This window comes from Eulemur rufifrons, chromosome 19 (genome assembly GCF_041146395.1).
Source record: "Eulemur rufifrons isolate Redbay chromosome 19, OSU_ERuf_1, whole genome shotgun sequence".
NCBI lineage: Eukaryota > Metazoa > Chordata > Mammalia > Primates > Lemuridae > Eulemur > Eulemur rufifrons.
In genome coordinates, this window is record NC_091001.1 from 19,657,276 (window position 1) to 19,671,131 (window position 13,856).

Below are 13,856 nucleotides of genomic sequence, written 5' to 3' on the forward strand. Positions count from 1 at the left end.
TGGAGGGCACTGGGCAGTGGGAAAGGCCCATACCTGCAGTCGTCCAAGTTTCCAAACAATTACACTATGTCCCCTAACCCAGGCCGACCTGGGTCAAGGATGTTGGGGGGAGCCACTGTTGGCTGAAGTCAGACTTTGATAAAAAGAGAGAGATGCCTGAGCTACGTGCACATACCCACCTACGCACTCATATATCCACCTTTCAGAACCTGCCATACATTCCTCCCCTGAGCCTTTTCCTTCTGAAGAGGATGATGTCAGTTTGAAACACGGGTCCTATGGACCAACCCAGCTATGTGCAGGAGCAGACGTGATCATCCGTCCAGCCAGGTTCACTGTCTAGTCCTCCTTCAGTCTTGTCTCGTGCCCTCCTGGGAGTGGAAAGCCAAGGGACGAGAGGCTGAGATAAAACCGACCTGCGGGCTGACATACTGGGCCAACGGGAATGAGTTAGGACTGGTGCCAGCTCCGCTCAATGGGGGCCAGATCCCCCGGGGGTGGTGGAAGGTGCACGGAACGGGGAGGGAGCGGAGCTTGCAGGACCCGAGGTCCTCCCCCCACCCCTGGGCCGCCCCTACAAGGCCGTGCTGCTGGACACGACCTTTGGGCCTGGGCCACTGGCTTGGGCCTCGACCTCCTCCTGGGCCTCTCTGCTCATGGCTTCGTTATCAAAGGCCCTGAGGGCCTTGACGGGGATGCCCTGCGCCTCCCGCCCCTCCTCCAGGTCCTGGCAGCACTTGCAGCAGCGGCAGCACTTGCAGCAGCCGCACAGGAGGCAGCACAGGCGGCAGCAGCAGCAGCAGCGCCTCTGGCAGAGGCTGGTGACCGACGAGATGAGGTTGTCCCAGGGCTTCAGCGAGTGCATCCACAGGGGCAGGAAGTTCCAGTTCTGCAGCTTCCTGGGCAGGACGCGGGGGCAGCGCGACTGCAGGAGCCTGAGGCACACCACCAGGAGGATGACCAAGAGGATCGGCACCCCCACGCCCACCAGCACCGGCCAGCCGGCCAGCGAGAGGCCGAACACCGACAGCGGCGTCAGGAAGAAGAAGATGATCAGGTAGAAGACGGCGAACCAGCGGTACTTCGCTGAGATGTTGCCCAGGCCTTTGGCCAGGCGGATGGGCAGGCGAGTGAACGGGATCGGGTACCACAGCAAGATGCCCGAGATGTTGAAGAAAAAGTGGCACAGCGCGATCTGCAAGGCAAGAGGGTGGGCGGGTCAGGGTCTGTTGCCTGGGCTGGGGTGGGGCGGGGTCAGGCCAGCCAGCAGGCACCCCCAGCAGGGCCACGGCCCTTCCGTGTCTTTGTGGCTCGGCCCAGGGGGACCTGATTCCCTGCGGACCTACTAGGTGTCCAGGAGGAGGGGAGGGGGGGCAGGGGCAGACCGGGCTGAACCACAGCTGTGTTCAAGGGCCTGCCGCCCTTTAGGCCCAGTCTAACACGGGATATGCCCGCTGCTGCCCAGGGCCTTGGCAGAGCCGTTAAGAGCAGGTGGGGCAGAAAGGAAAGCTCATAGGGTCACTGCTTCCTTGGCTGAAGGTCCGTTCTAAACAGGGCAGCGAGAATGGAAGGATGGCTCCAGCTCCTAAAAAATAAAAGCAGCAGCAAGCATGTCTAGAGTGCTTGCTACATGCAGAGTACTTTATGGGAATTATTTCCATCCTCAAAAACACCCTACGAAGTGGCAACCGTCATTCCTTGACACATGAGAGGATGGGGGCACCGTGTGGTTAAGCTGTTTCCTCAGTCACACAGGTGGGGGGTGGAGAGGTGCGATTCAAATCCCGGTATTGGTGTTGAGGTTAGGTCACTCGTCAAAGGTCACTTGGTGTACAAATGGTGGGATAAGGATTCAAATCCCAAAGGTCTTATCCAAAGTGACCTTGTTGAGCCGGGCAAGGCAGGTCCCCCTGATTCTTTTTGAAATGCCAGGCCGATGGCACAGGTGACCTGCTACGCAGGCAGAGCTCCCCAAGGGGGTGGTGAGAAGATGGGAGGTGACGTCTGTGCTTCCTAAGTTCTCTTTCTGTGTCTATCAAGTGACCACCCCGCCTTTGTGGAAGCAACAGCCAGTGTGCGTCTAACTGCCTCTCTCAGCAGTGGTGGCTTTGACTGTTCCCATACTGAGCTGCTCCGATCTCTCTCCCTGTGGCTTCCCCTCCATCTCTTAGTTCCATCGTTTGGACACGACAGGGAAATGGCTGGCTCTTGTTAGAAACTGGTTTGCAAGACCACTGATGGGGTTGGTTCCCACCCGCAGGCGGCCCCTGCCCCGTGCAGCACGTCCTGACCTGGAGTGAACTCCTCAACGTACTGCCTGGGCTGGCTAAGGCGGCCAGGATGGCGGTGGTGGTGGTGCCGATGTTGGAGCCCAGCGTGAGTGGATATGCCCTCTCAATGCTTATCACACCGAGACCTGCAGGAAAAACACAAGACACACGGCATCGGCCCCGGGTGGTGACAAGAAATGGCGGTGGATGCCGGGGGATGAAGCCAGGGAGAAGGAACTCACCGATCAGCGGGGTCATGGCAGACGTGAACACAGAGCTGCTCTGCACGATGAAGGTCATGCCTGCCCCCACGATGATGGCCAGGTAGCCAGTCACCCAGGCAAAGGGAAAGGGGAAATCTGGAAGACAAAAGGAGAAGAGATCTCAATCCCTCCGGGGAAGGTGTAGGACAGAGGTGCAGCTGGCACCGCCAGAGGACCCCGGGACTGGGGCCGGGCTAGAGCGTGAGCTTGCGTAGACACCTCCCCACTCCATACGTGGTCTGAGATTGCAGACTGGATTTTTAGAAGCCAGTCTTTCATCCTGCATATCCAGATGGTGAAACCAAGGATGTGGGTGAGTGTTAGGAAGACAAAAGTGCAGATTCCCCGGAGGTCAGGTTAGAAACAGGGAACCCGCTCTCCCACAAAGCACTGAGAGCACTTGGCCCTCACTTCCTCCCCTGCTCCGGTCTCCCATTGCTGCACACCTTCCACCTTCGTTTCCACCTTAAGGAGCATCGAGAAAACGCAGCAGCTAGAACAACCCTACCAAGCCAGCCCTCTGCCCCACGGGCACCACATCAGTGCTGCACACCCCTCGGGCCCCCAGAGTTGCTCAGCTCGCCCTCAAGACAACCCAGGAGGCAGATTTTCTCGGCCGTATTTTATTGAGTTTCACAGGGTGCTGGTATCATTGGCTTGGGATGCTCTCGCAGGGCAGGACGCCATGCTTGGCGGGAGCTGCTCCTGGCCAGTGGGGTCTCCTTGGCTGACTCAGGATGCTGATGTATTTACCCAGAACCACACTGTCTCCCATTGAGTGGAGGGAAGTGGGGACAAGAATGGACACCTCTTATCCTCTTATCCTGGGCATTTGGACGACCTGCCAGAAAGGGCTTTGGACAATCTGACTCTCGGCAGTCTGGGTCTTGGGCTGGCTGCTTCTCAGGACCTTGCCAACGCGCAGCAGAAGCTTGTGCTGCTCCCCAGATCCCACTTAGGACACCAAGAAAAACTTCCAGGGTGAATGACACCTTAACTTCTACAGCTGATCAGATCTGACAGAGAAACTCCATGCAGAAGCCCCTGCGAGATGGGAACCTAAGGATCCCTCCCGCCCCCAGCGACCATCCCTCGAGGTGATGCCATCCCTCGAGGCCCAGAATTGGGGGCAGGGTACCTACCAGTGTTGAGAGTCTTCTTGATGACAACAGCGACCTGTCCTTTGAGCACTGAGCCCAGGAGCTTGACAATCATGATCAGGCAGCCGCAGAGGACCAGCAGGGAGACTATGAGCAGAATGATGCCCACAGCAAAGTCCGGGAGGTTGAAATTCACAAAGATATGCTGGCCTGAGAGATCATGCAGAACCTCGTCAGGAGGGTACAGAGCCACCGCAGCTACAAATTGTGGTTTTATTCCCCAACATCCTTCTCTCTCCTACTAATAGATCTTGGTCATTAGCTCAATGCATGGCAGCCCAAAGTAAAGATCGGCCTTCCCATCTGCTTTGCAGCTAAGTGTAGCCCCTGAGACTATGTTCTGGCCAGTGGGAGCTTATGAGGCTGGATGATGAAGTGAGGTCCTTAAAATCGCACAACTAGTCAGGGGCAGACCCAGGCATCCAGCCCAGTTCTTCTACCTCTAAAGCCCATGCTGTTTTTCCTTCATGAATTTTTGAAGGTGTTTGAGGAGTAGGATGGGGAAGTCAGAGTAAGGGATATTGCTAATTATAAAACAAATCTCTTGTTTTTCAAAGTCCTAGTGTGTCCCTATGATAATTCCAGCAAGCAAGCCCTGGTTATATTAATGAATGCATTACACCTAGAACATGGGAGGTGATAAGTTCTACTGGGTAAAGTATACCTGGAGTATCAAGGTATACTGCTCAGAATTAACGTCAGGAAGGTGGGGAGGGAGAGAGAACCAGATACACACAAAGAGTATATAAGAAATAATTAGAAGAACTAAGGATGTCTGGGTTAGAAAAGATTCCAGGAGCAAAATTATGGCTTCTTAAAAGAATCAGAGCATCATGTAGGCTCAGGGCTTTGTTCAGTGCTACAGCCCAGCGCCTTGAATGGGGCCTGCTGTACTCACTGTATCTGTTGAATGTATCTGTTCTGTATGGGTCCCACACCTTCCTTCAAATCTGGCTGTCACCTCCCCGGAGTTGTTGAGAAAGGGACACTGAGGCACATGGAGGGAGTACTCTGGAATCTGTTGAGTTCTGAGGCGGTATGGGCGTGCCAGAGGAACTGGGCTTCAAGTCCTGGTTCTGCCCTTTCCTACAGGACCTCGGGCCTGTCCCCTCAGTCCCTGTGAAAGCACGCTGCTCGCTGCCTGATGTAGGGCGGGTGCTCACTGTCCTTTCTTTCACTACCGGGGCCCCACACAGATAAGAAACACCATCCACACCCCAGTCACCGCCCCCGAGGCCAATCTGGTGGGTTCCACTCACACTTAGCAATGTTCTCCGTGTAGGTCGCGTTCTTTATGGTCCACGTGCTGACACCATCCGTCCAACAGAGCGAAGGGGAGGTGCAGTTCTCAGGTGAAGGGACAGTGACATTCATCTGAGTCTGGATGACAAACATGACAAATGTCCACAACAATGAGGGCTGGGAGGAGGGCAATGAGGGGGGAGACACCATACACACTGGTGTGTGCAGTGGCTCCACCGTAATGTTTCTTTTCTCTCTGGGGACTTGTTATTCACCTTTATTAGATAGCTCTTAAAACATCTGGGGACAAATAAAATCAGCCTTCACTATTCAAAAACATCTAGTGTTTATATTTAGCCTCAGTCTGCAGCACTCCACAAAAATCAAAGATACACGTGCACCCTAGAAGGAGGGTGAGCTCCAGCCCCAGAGGAGGCCGGCTAGGTTCCCTGATATAGGAGGGCAGGAATGCTGTGGGCCTTCCAAAGAGGAACACTCTGGAAGAGTCTGGAAAGTGAGAGATGCCACCTGCTGCCAGCACTTGTAGGGTGTGATGGACTATTTCCATGGTTCCCTCCAAAAATGGGAACAGAGAGGTAGCCAGGATATCAGCCTTCTCCAAGAGACATGGAAATAGGATAAGGCAGGAACAATGTCTCCACTGAGTGGAATGGGGCAAGGGGACTCTGTCTGTCCTACTGTTTAAGCATATCCAGCATTCAAGGACTCATTTGCTAAAGGAATCTCACTGGCCAGTTTTGGTTTTCTGGGGCCACCCATTTTTCTTTCCTTTGACTTATCCGCTCACCTTGAACGCAAGATTTTGCTTAAAGTTTGGATGCAAGGGTTTACCCGCACGCCGATATTCTTGGACACTCACCACGTTGGTAAAAGTTTTGCACCATATCTTGATCAGACTCTTGTTTTTGGCTGCTTCATCATTCATTGCAATTTGGTTGATAACTTTTTTATCCAGCTGAGGAAAGCAACAGACAGAAACAGTCAGTTTGTCCTCAGAACTTATTTGGGACAGAAAGGCAGGGGGTTGAGGTGAGAAGGGCTCCTGCCAAGGTGAATGGGACCCACTCCACCTGCACTGCCACGGTGGAGCACGGTACCTAGACCTGAACAGGTGCATGATAAATGAATGAATGATTGTATGAACACAGGCACTGCTGTCTAGGAGGCAGGCAGAAGATGTTTGCTGGATGACTGAATGACAGAAAACCAGAAGGTAAAAGTGAATGCACAAGGTCCCCGATGGCCCCATCTCCCCAAGGCAACATCCACAGAGCCTTCTTTCATTTTGATCATGTGGACAGGCCCAGGGAGCGGGTTGGTGAGGTGGCTCCTGGCAGGGAAGGAAAGCGTCCTTCCTGTTGGCCAGGAGTAGGGTAACACTTGACCATGAGTAAGCCCACTGGTGTTGAGGACAGTAGTGGGAATGAAGTGGTCCCAAGTGTCCAACTGTAAGAAGCACCCCCACCCCAATAAAGAAACGCATCACTGGATGCCAAGGAAACAAGGCTGACTATGCTGTCAAGTGTCCCTAGAGGTCTGCTCCCTTGCCACAGAATAGTGTCTATAGACTCTGTCCACCTCTGTCAGCCCAGAGGGGTGGGAGATGGAGTGGACAGGAAGCTGGTGCCTTCCCCTCTCTGAAGGAGCCGGGGTACCTGGATAATGAGCTTTGTGAAGGGGTCTGTGATGACTTTCAGAAGTGCTGGGGCATCTTCTCCATTCTTGAAGTGGAAGGTGTCTACCATGAGGTTGGTCAGGATCTCCAGGTAATGGGTGGCAGCCTCCAGGGGCAAGAGCACTAACACAGAGAGCCAGTTGAAGAAGTCGTGGACGGTGGCTCCCGCAAAAGCCCTGCAGAGATGGGACGCCAACAGCCAGATTAGTCAGCGAGTGAGTGGGCACCAGTGGAGGTGGATCATTACTTGTGTCATCTACCACCATCTGCTAGGGTCAGCCACGTGGGCACACATGTGTACGATCACCTCATCTTTGTTCTCACAGCAGTTCCCAAAGTGGGTGCCATTACTATTCCCATTTGACAGATGCGGAACCCAAGGGGAGCAAGCAGGTTATGTCTGGAATAATTAGCTCAGTAACTGCTGTTTCAAAGAATTGCATCTCTTGGGTGGGGCGAGGTGGCACATGCCTGTAATCCCAGCACTTTGGGAGGCTGAGGAGGGAGGATGTCTTGAGGCCAGGAGTTCCAGACCAGCCTGGGCAACATAGTGAGACGCTGTCACTACCAAAATAAAAATTGAGTGTAGTGTCGCATGTCTCTAGTCATAGCTACACAGGAGGCTGAGGCAGGAGGATCGCTTGAGTTTGAGGCTGCAGTGATGCCACTGCACTCTAGCCCAGGGGACAGAGCAACACCCTGTCTCAAAAAAAAAAAGAAAGAAAAAGAAAAAAGACTACTTTTGAATCACGTGTATTGAAGGTAACCTTCCTTTGGAAGGGTGGGGATCTGTATGAAGGTAACCATCAAAGTCCTCTATGCAAATGAATTCTTAACCTTTTTTTTTAAGATCTCGAGAGTCTGATGAAACACATGAATAGACTCCACAGGAAACAAGGCTAATATATACCACACTTGGCATCTACCTGAGGAGGTCCAAAGATTCCTCCTCAGGTACATCCTATTTCCGTATTAAGAAACTCTGCTTGAGATTTTTTCCCCCCTCAGTGAAAAAGGTTTCCTTTTAAAAAATTTGCATGCCAAAAGATACCCTAAACCAACAGAATGTGGGATGGGAACAGATAGACAAAGCTAATAAACATGTGGGAAAATGCTTAACTTTCCTAGTAACAAAAGACATTTGCAATATATTTACTTATCACATGAATTTTCACTCATCACAGTAGCTAATATTTATTTTTTTAAGTATTTGTATTCTTCGTGGAGAAGGTGATTGAAGACACTTTCAAACACTGCTGATGTCATGTAAAATGACACAAATATTTGTTAATAGTTTGTCAAAGTGTTTTTAGAGCCGTATGTTCGAGTAATTATTGTTCTAGGAAGGTAAGGGGCCTGCCTGAGCCGCAGCGTGATCACATCACATAGGCACGCTGGGAACTGCTTCCGTATTTTAATAAACTCTGGAAAGAGCCCATCACAGGAGAGAAGAGGCCACGAAATGTACCTGATTTTCACATTAATCTTTTTGGAAAGAGTTTCCAATAGTCAATCTGCTCTATTTTCAGGTTTTATGCATCCACAACAACTACATTTTGCTTTTTATTGATATGTAAGTGAAGAACAAAGGAAAAAATGGCGCAGGTTGAACTGCCCAAAAGTGGAAATTGTAGTAAGTTAGTTGTAATCATTTATGGCTAAGCGAAACAATAAATCCTACCCTAACTTGCCTTGTTTCAACTCCACCACCCAACAGGTGAGTTTCTGGCTCTGACTACGTGCCAGGCACTCTGCTAGACACCTACGTACATGCTTGTGTTTAATCCTGAAAACGGCACAGTGGTGATAGATACTATTATCCCTGCTCTGCAGATCAGGGAGCTGGGTTTAATCTACCGGGAAGTATGTGATTCAATCCTAGCTGCATCCCCTGTGGCTAGTTCTAGGCGCTCCGGAGTGAGCGTGACAAGCATGTTCTTAGCAGCTAGTTACAGGCAGTTACAACAGCATGGCCAAACGCGGTGGGCCGGATGTAGCACAGGCTGGTTTCTGAGCCTCCTACCTTCTGAACTCGCTCCGCTCTCCCACCTGCATGAGCGCCACGATGGTGTTGGTGATCGAGGTCCCAATGTTGGCGCCCATGACAATGGGGATGGCAGCCCGCACGGTCAGCACTAGAGGGTGGAAAAGAGCCATTAGCAAGTCTAGGGAGGCACCTGGCCACGTTCCCACATGGCCCAAGGCGGGCTGGATTCATTCATGCTGGTAATCCCCTAAAGCAGGAGTTCTTATCCTCTCGGGGGTCATGCACCTCGCTGTGATAAAAGCTAGGGTGTGTCACCATAGAAATATGCATGTGGGCCAGGCGCGGTGGCTCACGCCTGTAATCCTAGCACTCTGGGAGGCCGAGGCGGGTGGATCGCTCAAGGTCAGGAGTTCGAGACCAGCCTGAGCAAGAGCGAGACCCCGTCTCTACTAAAAATAGAAAAAAAATTATATGGACAACTAAAAAAAATATATATATAGAAAAATTAGCCGGGCATAGTGGCGCATGCCTGTAGTCCCAGCTACTCGGGAGGCTGAGGCAGGAGGATCGCTTGAGCCCAGGAGTCTGAGGTTGCTGTGAGCTAGGCTGACGCCACGGCACTCACTCTAGCCTGGGCAACAAAGTGAGACTCTGTCTCAAAAAAAAAAAAAAAAAAAAAGAAATATGCATGTGTGCAAAAAAAAAAAAAATTCCTGCATGCAATTTCAGGGAATCTACAGACCTCTTAAAGCCTCAGTTTCCATTGTCCTCAGTTTAAAAATGCCTTTCTAAGTTCCTCTCCCCATCCTATCACAGAGGTAAGGCCAGCTTGAAGGAGACCATGAAGCGGCCAATATTTCAGGACTTAGGTGGAGGAGTTCCAGGGCTCACATGTACAGTTGAGTCAGCCGTACACAGCACAAAGACTCATCTTTAAGGAAATGTCATTTACCTACCAGACATTAAACACTTGTTTATTTATTAGTCCAATTCCTGGCAGTATAATCCTTTTTCTAATAAAATTGGTATATTGCCACAATTCTCTGACATATGCAAGTAAAATATTTTGAAGATGAAATATCTTTTTCTAATTGAACCCAGAAGAGTCTAGTTAATTTTTTTCTAAAATGTTGGTTTGGGCTGAAAAATATTCAGTTCAAACTGGTCCCCTTCAGAGGGTCTATCCAACTTAGCTGGAGCAAGGATCAGGCAGGTCCAAGTTCGAGTGCTACCTCTCCAAGCTCAGTTGTCCCCAAGCCCAAGTGCTACGTGATTAGATGTCTTTATTCTTCATACTGACAGTGGCCCTGTCCCTGTCAGGGGGAGGGGGGGGACAGAGGCCCCCCCGAGACCCTCCTGCAATGATGCAAATGTTCTCTGTCTACATTGTACAGTATGGAAGCTGCCAGCCACATGTGGCCCTTGAGCACTGGGAATGCAGCTAGTGCAACTGAGGGACTGAATTTTATACATTTTATATTTAAATCAATTAAGGTCCAATAATATTAAATAGCCAATGGCTACTAGGCTGGACAGCACAGTTCTAGAGAATTCAGAACTGAGTCCTCAAGCATCAGGGTCCATTTCCAGATCCAGCCAGATGGAAACAGGAAGCTGCCTGGGGTCCAGAGCGGAACACGGCGGAGCTGGGCCAGAGAGGAAGACAGCGGCAGAGCAGAGTGAATCCGGACTCACGCGAGGAGGCCACCATGCTGACGATGATGGACGTGGAGGTGCTGGAGCTCTGCACCAGGACGGTGACCAGCACCCCGATCACCAGCCCTGCCACAGGGTTGGTCATGACAGAGCTGTTGCTAAAGAACTCTCCGGCCACCTTTCCTGAAAAACAAACCGACAGCCACGTGACTGGGGAGGTCAGGTGGGAGCTGAGGAAACAGAAGCCCCATCGAGGCCAGCTGGCTGCAGGCTGGGGAGCCCGGCCCGCTGTCCTGCTGCTGCCTATGGGACTGTGCTTCCTCGTGCTTCTGCCCAGCGCGGCCTCTCTGATCTCCTCCCCTCCCCACCATCAGCCCCTGGCTCCTCTTGCCCCTTCACCCTGCACCCTCCCCTCCTTCAACCTCTCCCTACATCAGCAAGCCCTTCTCCAGCCTTCTGTGACCATGAACCTGGCCTCAGCTCTGTACTGGGCCCAGCGGGTGCCAGTGAGCCACTTGCTGCCCTAATTCCTCTGCCTCTGGGATATATTCCCAATTCAGAAGATTTATCCTCCAACAGTGAATCTTCTCCATCCCCCCAGCCCAAGCCCCAGCCTCTGAGACCATCCATCCCTTCTCCAATCCATTCATAAAGAAGACCGAGGCCCAGAGAACACACATGACTTGTCTGAGACAGTCAGAGAGCCGAGTCCCTTGCTCACACTGCCCTGGACCAGGAGGCCCAGAACAGTGTCCAGGAAGTCAGTTTGCCCCTCATGTCCCACGAGGAGCACCCACTCTCTCCCCAACTCTTCCAGGTCACACAGATGGGTTCTCAAGAGAGGCTCAAAGGGGTGCAGAAATCTGTGGACTTTTGTGTCACCCAGATATGAGACTGAATCCCACCACGCGAATGCCCAGCTGTGAATCTCAGGGCCAGTCAGTGATCTCTGAGCCACAGTCCTCTCCTCTGTAAACGGGAAGGCTTTGGGAAGGAGTACTGGTGAGAGGCCCCTGGAAAAGCTCGCACGCAGTAGGCACTCAGAGTGCTGCCCGTCGCTGTGGTCACCCACTGCAGTCCAAAAGTGACCACGCACATGGCGACCTCATTCTGGGGGCCGCTCACTGCATAAGCACACTCAGTGCTGAGAGATGTGCAGGTAACTGCACTGGATGCAGATTCCCCAGTGTGGGGACCCCTGTCCGTCCCCCAGCAAGGGCCCAGCTTTGATTTCTGAACTTGCTTTGGCTTGAGAGTGGTCCCTCTGTTGGGGAGGGACCCAAAGACAGCCGAACCCCCTCAGATAAGTCTTTATGTCAAACAGCATCCTGCCTGGGGCGTGTGGACAAATGGTCTCCTGGTCTAGGCCACCTGAGCCAAGGCCTCCATTTTCTCTTCTATAAAATGAGAGACATAGGTCTGGCGAGGTGGCTCACACCTATAATCCTAGCACTCTGGGAGTGCCGAGGTGGGAGGATCGCTTGAGGTCAGGAGTTCTAGACCAGCCTGAGCAAGAGTGAGACCCGGTCTCTACAAAAAATAGAAAAACTAGCCAGGTGTGGTGGTGCACACTTGTAGTCGCAGCTACTCAGGAGGCTGAGGCAGGAGGATCACTGGAGCCCAGGGGTTTGAGGTTGCTGTGAGCTACGATGATACCACTGCACTCTACCCAGGGTGACAGAGTGAGAGACTCTGTCTCAAAACTTAATTAATTTAAAAAATGGGAGACACAGACTTCATAAGATGATCCGAGGTGGGCTCCAGTCCTAAAACACTCCAGGGGGCTGCAGCTGGAGGAGGCTTTGCTGACTTATTCTCTGAACCAAATTCAATCATAAGACCCCCTCACCCCTCGACCCCTGCGCCTTTCATCCCTACCTCCAACCAGCTGGAACGCACTGCTGAGGACGTCCAAGGAGCACACGAACAAGTAGAGAAACCCCAGGAGCAAAAGAAATTTCCCAATCCCTTGGAGGACACAGATGATCTTCCCTTTGGTGTCTCTCTCTGTGGGGGAAGTGGAGAAAAAGGCACGAAAGCTTTCAGTGTCTGAAACACTGAGATTTGGCAACGAGCTCCGAAGTCCCCCCACCTCCCCTCCCAGCCTGGAGGCTGCAAGCTCTTCTCCCTAGCGAGGCTCCAAGCCGGACGCATCCACTGCTGCGGTTCTCACGGAAGTTACCACTGTGGCCCATTTTAGCTGAAACCCCTGGTGAAGTGTCTCTAAAGGGTCTGCAAGCGGGAGGAGGGGCTCGCTGTGGTCTGGGACACAGAAAAGCAAATGAGGCTCCTTGCTCGGCTGAACCGCAGTGCCACTGAGCGAGGCAGTTGAGAGCGCTGGCCACCTGCTAAGTGCAGGGTCAGAGATAATGGCTCTCCAAAGCACCTTCTGAACAGCACAGAATACTTTCTAGAACGTGGCTGCACAGTAGCAATCACAGCCTCAATTTGTGGAGGGCCCGGGCCCACAGACATCCTGAGATGCTGCACCCTTGACTGCTGTTTTCTTCACTTTCATCTTTTTCTTTTTTCTTATCCACGTTCCATCATCCTGAATCACTTACTTTCAGAACAGTTCTCTCCTTCCCCTCCCACCTCCTGTCCCCTTCTTGCTGCCTGGTGCACAGACAGACCTCGTGCCCTACATACACGTGGGAAAGAAGGGAGTGTTTGCTGCACGCTGGCTGTTCTGTGTACTGTGTTTAGGTGAGGGCACCCCTCCGAGGAGCTCTGTAAGAGCAAGGGGGCCTTGTCTGTTGATCACCGTATCCATGGCACTGCCCCCAGTACCTGGAACCTGGTCTGCCTTGCTTATAACCCAGAGTTGGCACATTTGTTGAAAGAAAGGACAAAGGAGTCCCCAATAACTACATTGTTCTGTGACTCTAAACCTCAAAGATGGGGCTGGCATCCCTAGCCAGGATGACTAGGGATGTCCCAGGGTGACAGGAAGGAGGTGACATGGCGAACAGGCAGTTCCCCTCCCACCTGCCCTGGCTGGCCTCACTTTTACCTGACCACTTGATCCCAGTGTCCCGAAGCTCAGGCAGGTCCCAGGGGTCATTCACCTCTGTGGGTTCCTCTATCAGCGTCGCCATGGAGTAGGATGGTAGAAGTTCAATCTTGGTGACAGGGGTCTTGGTGTCATCTGCCCAAACAAGCAACAAGAGCCATGAAGAATCAAAGCTGAGACTCCCCGGGTCCTTGAGGGAGGCCGGACTAGGACCGGGCAAGGGGCACTTACTTTTGTCGGTCTCTTTGCCTTTGTCACCGGTGGGGGGCTGCTGACCCGCGGCCTCTTCGATGTACTCACTGGGCTCGGGCTGAGCATTTTCCAACTCAGGCCAAGGAGCCATGTTCTGTGGAGGGGAAGGCAGTTTAAACAAGCAGCCATGGAAAGAAGGTGTGCCCAGGTGCCATAAGGGAGAGAAGCTTGGGTCGCAAATCTTCTGCTCAGGGGAGTGAAAGGAAGGGCAAGGTGCTGTGCCTGCGCCCCCCGAGCGTGGAGTCTTGCATGCCCGGGCCACATTCACTCTTCCGCGGTTCTCCCTCACCACTCACCAAGCTGTCACTAACGCAAAC

The 13,856-nt window shown here is 52.4% G+C and overlaps 1 protein-coding gene across 1 annotated transcript; it reads right to left on the reverse strand.

The window, feature by feature from the left end:
• Positions 1–454: 454 nt before the first annotated feature.
• On the reverse strand, positions 455–13,630 carry SLC34A2 (solute carrier family 34 member 2). Its single transcript, XM_069494225.1, has 12 exons — positions 13,519–13,630; positions 13,288–13,422; positions 12,153–12,281; positions 10,314–10,457; positions 8,655–8,766; positions 6,612–6,807; positions 5,816–5,911; positions 4,953–5,073; positions 3,676–3,843; positions 2,513–2,629; positions 2,292–2,416; positions 455–1,195 (listed from the first exon to the last, which is right to left on the reverse strand). The coding sequence occupies exons 1-12, from the start codon at positions 13,628–13,630 to the stop codon at positions 575–577; spliced, it is 2,076 nt and encodes a 691-aa protein (XP_069350326.1). The 3' UTR covers positions 455–574.
• Between the last annotated feature and the right edge of the window lie 226 nt (positions 13,631–13,856).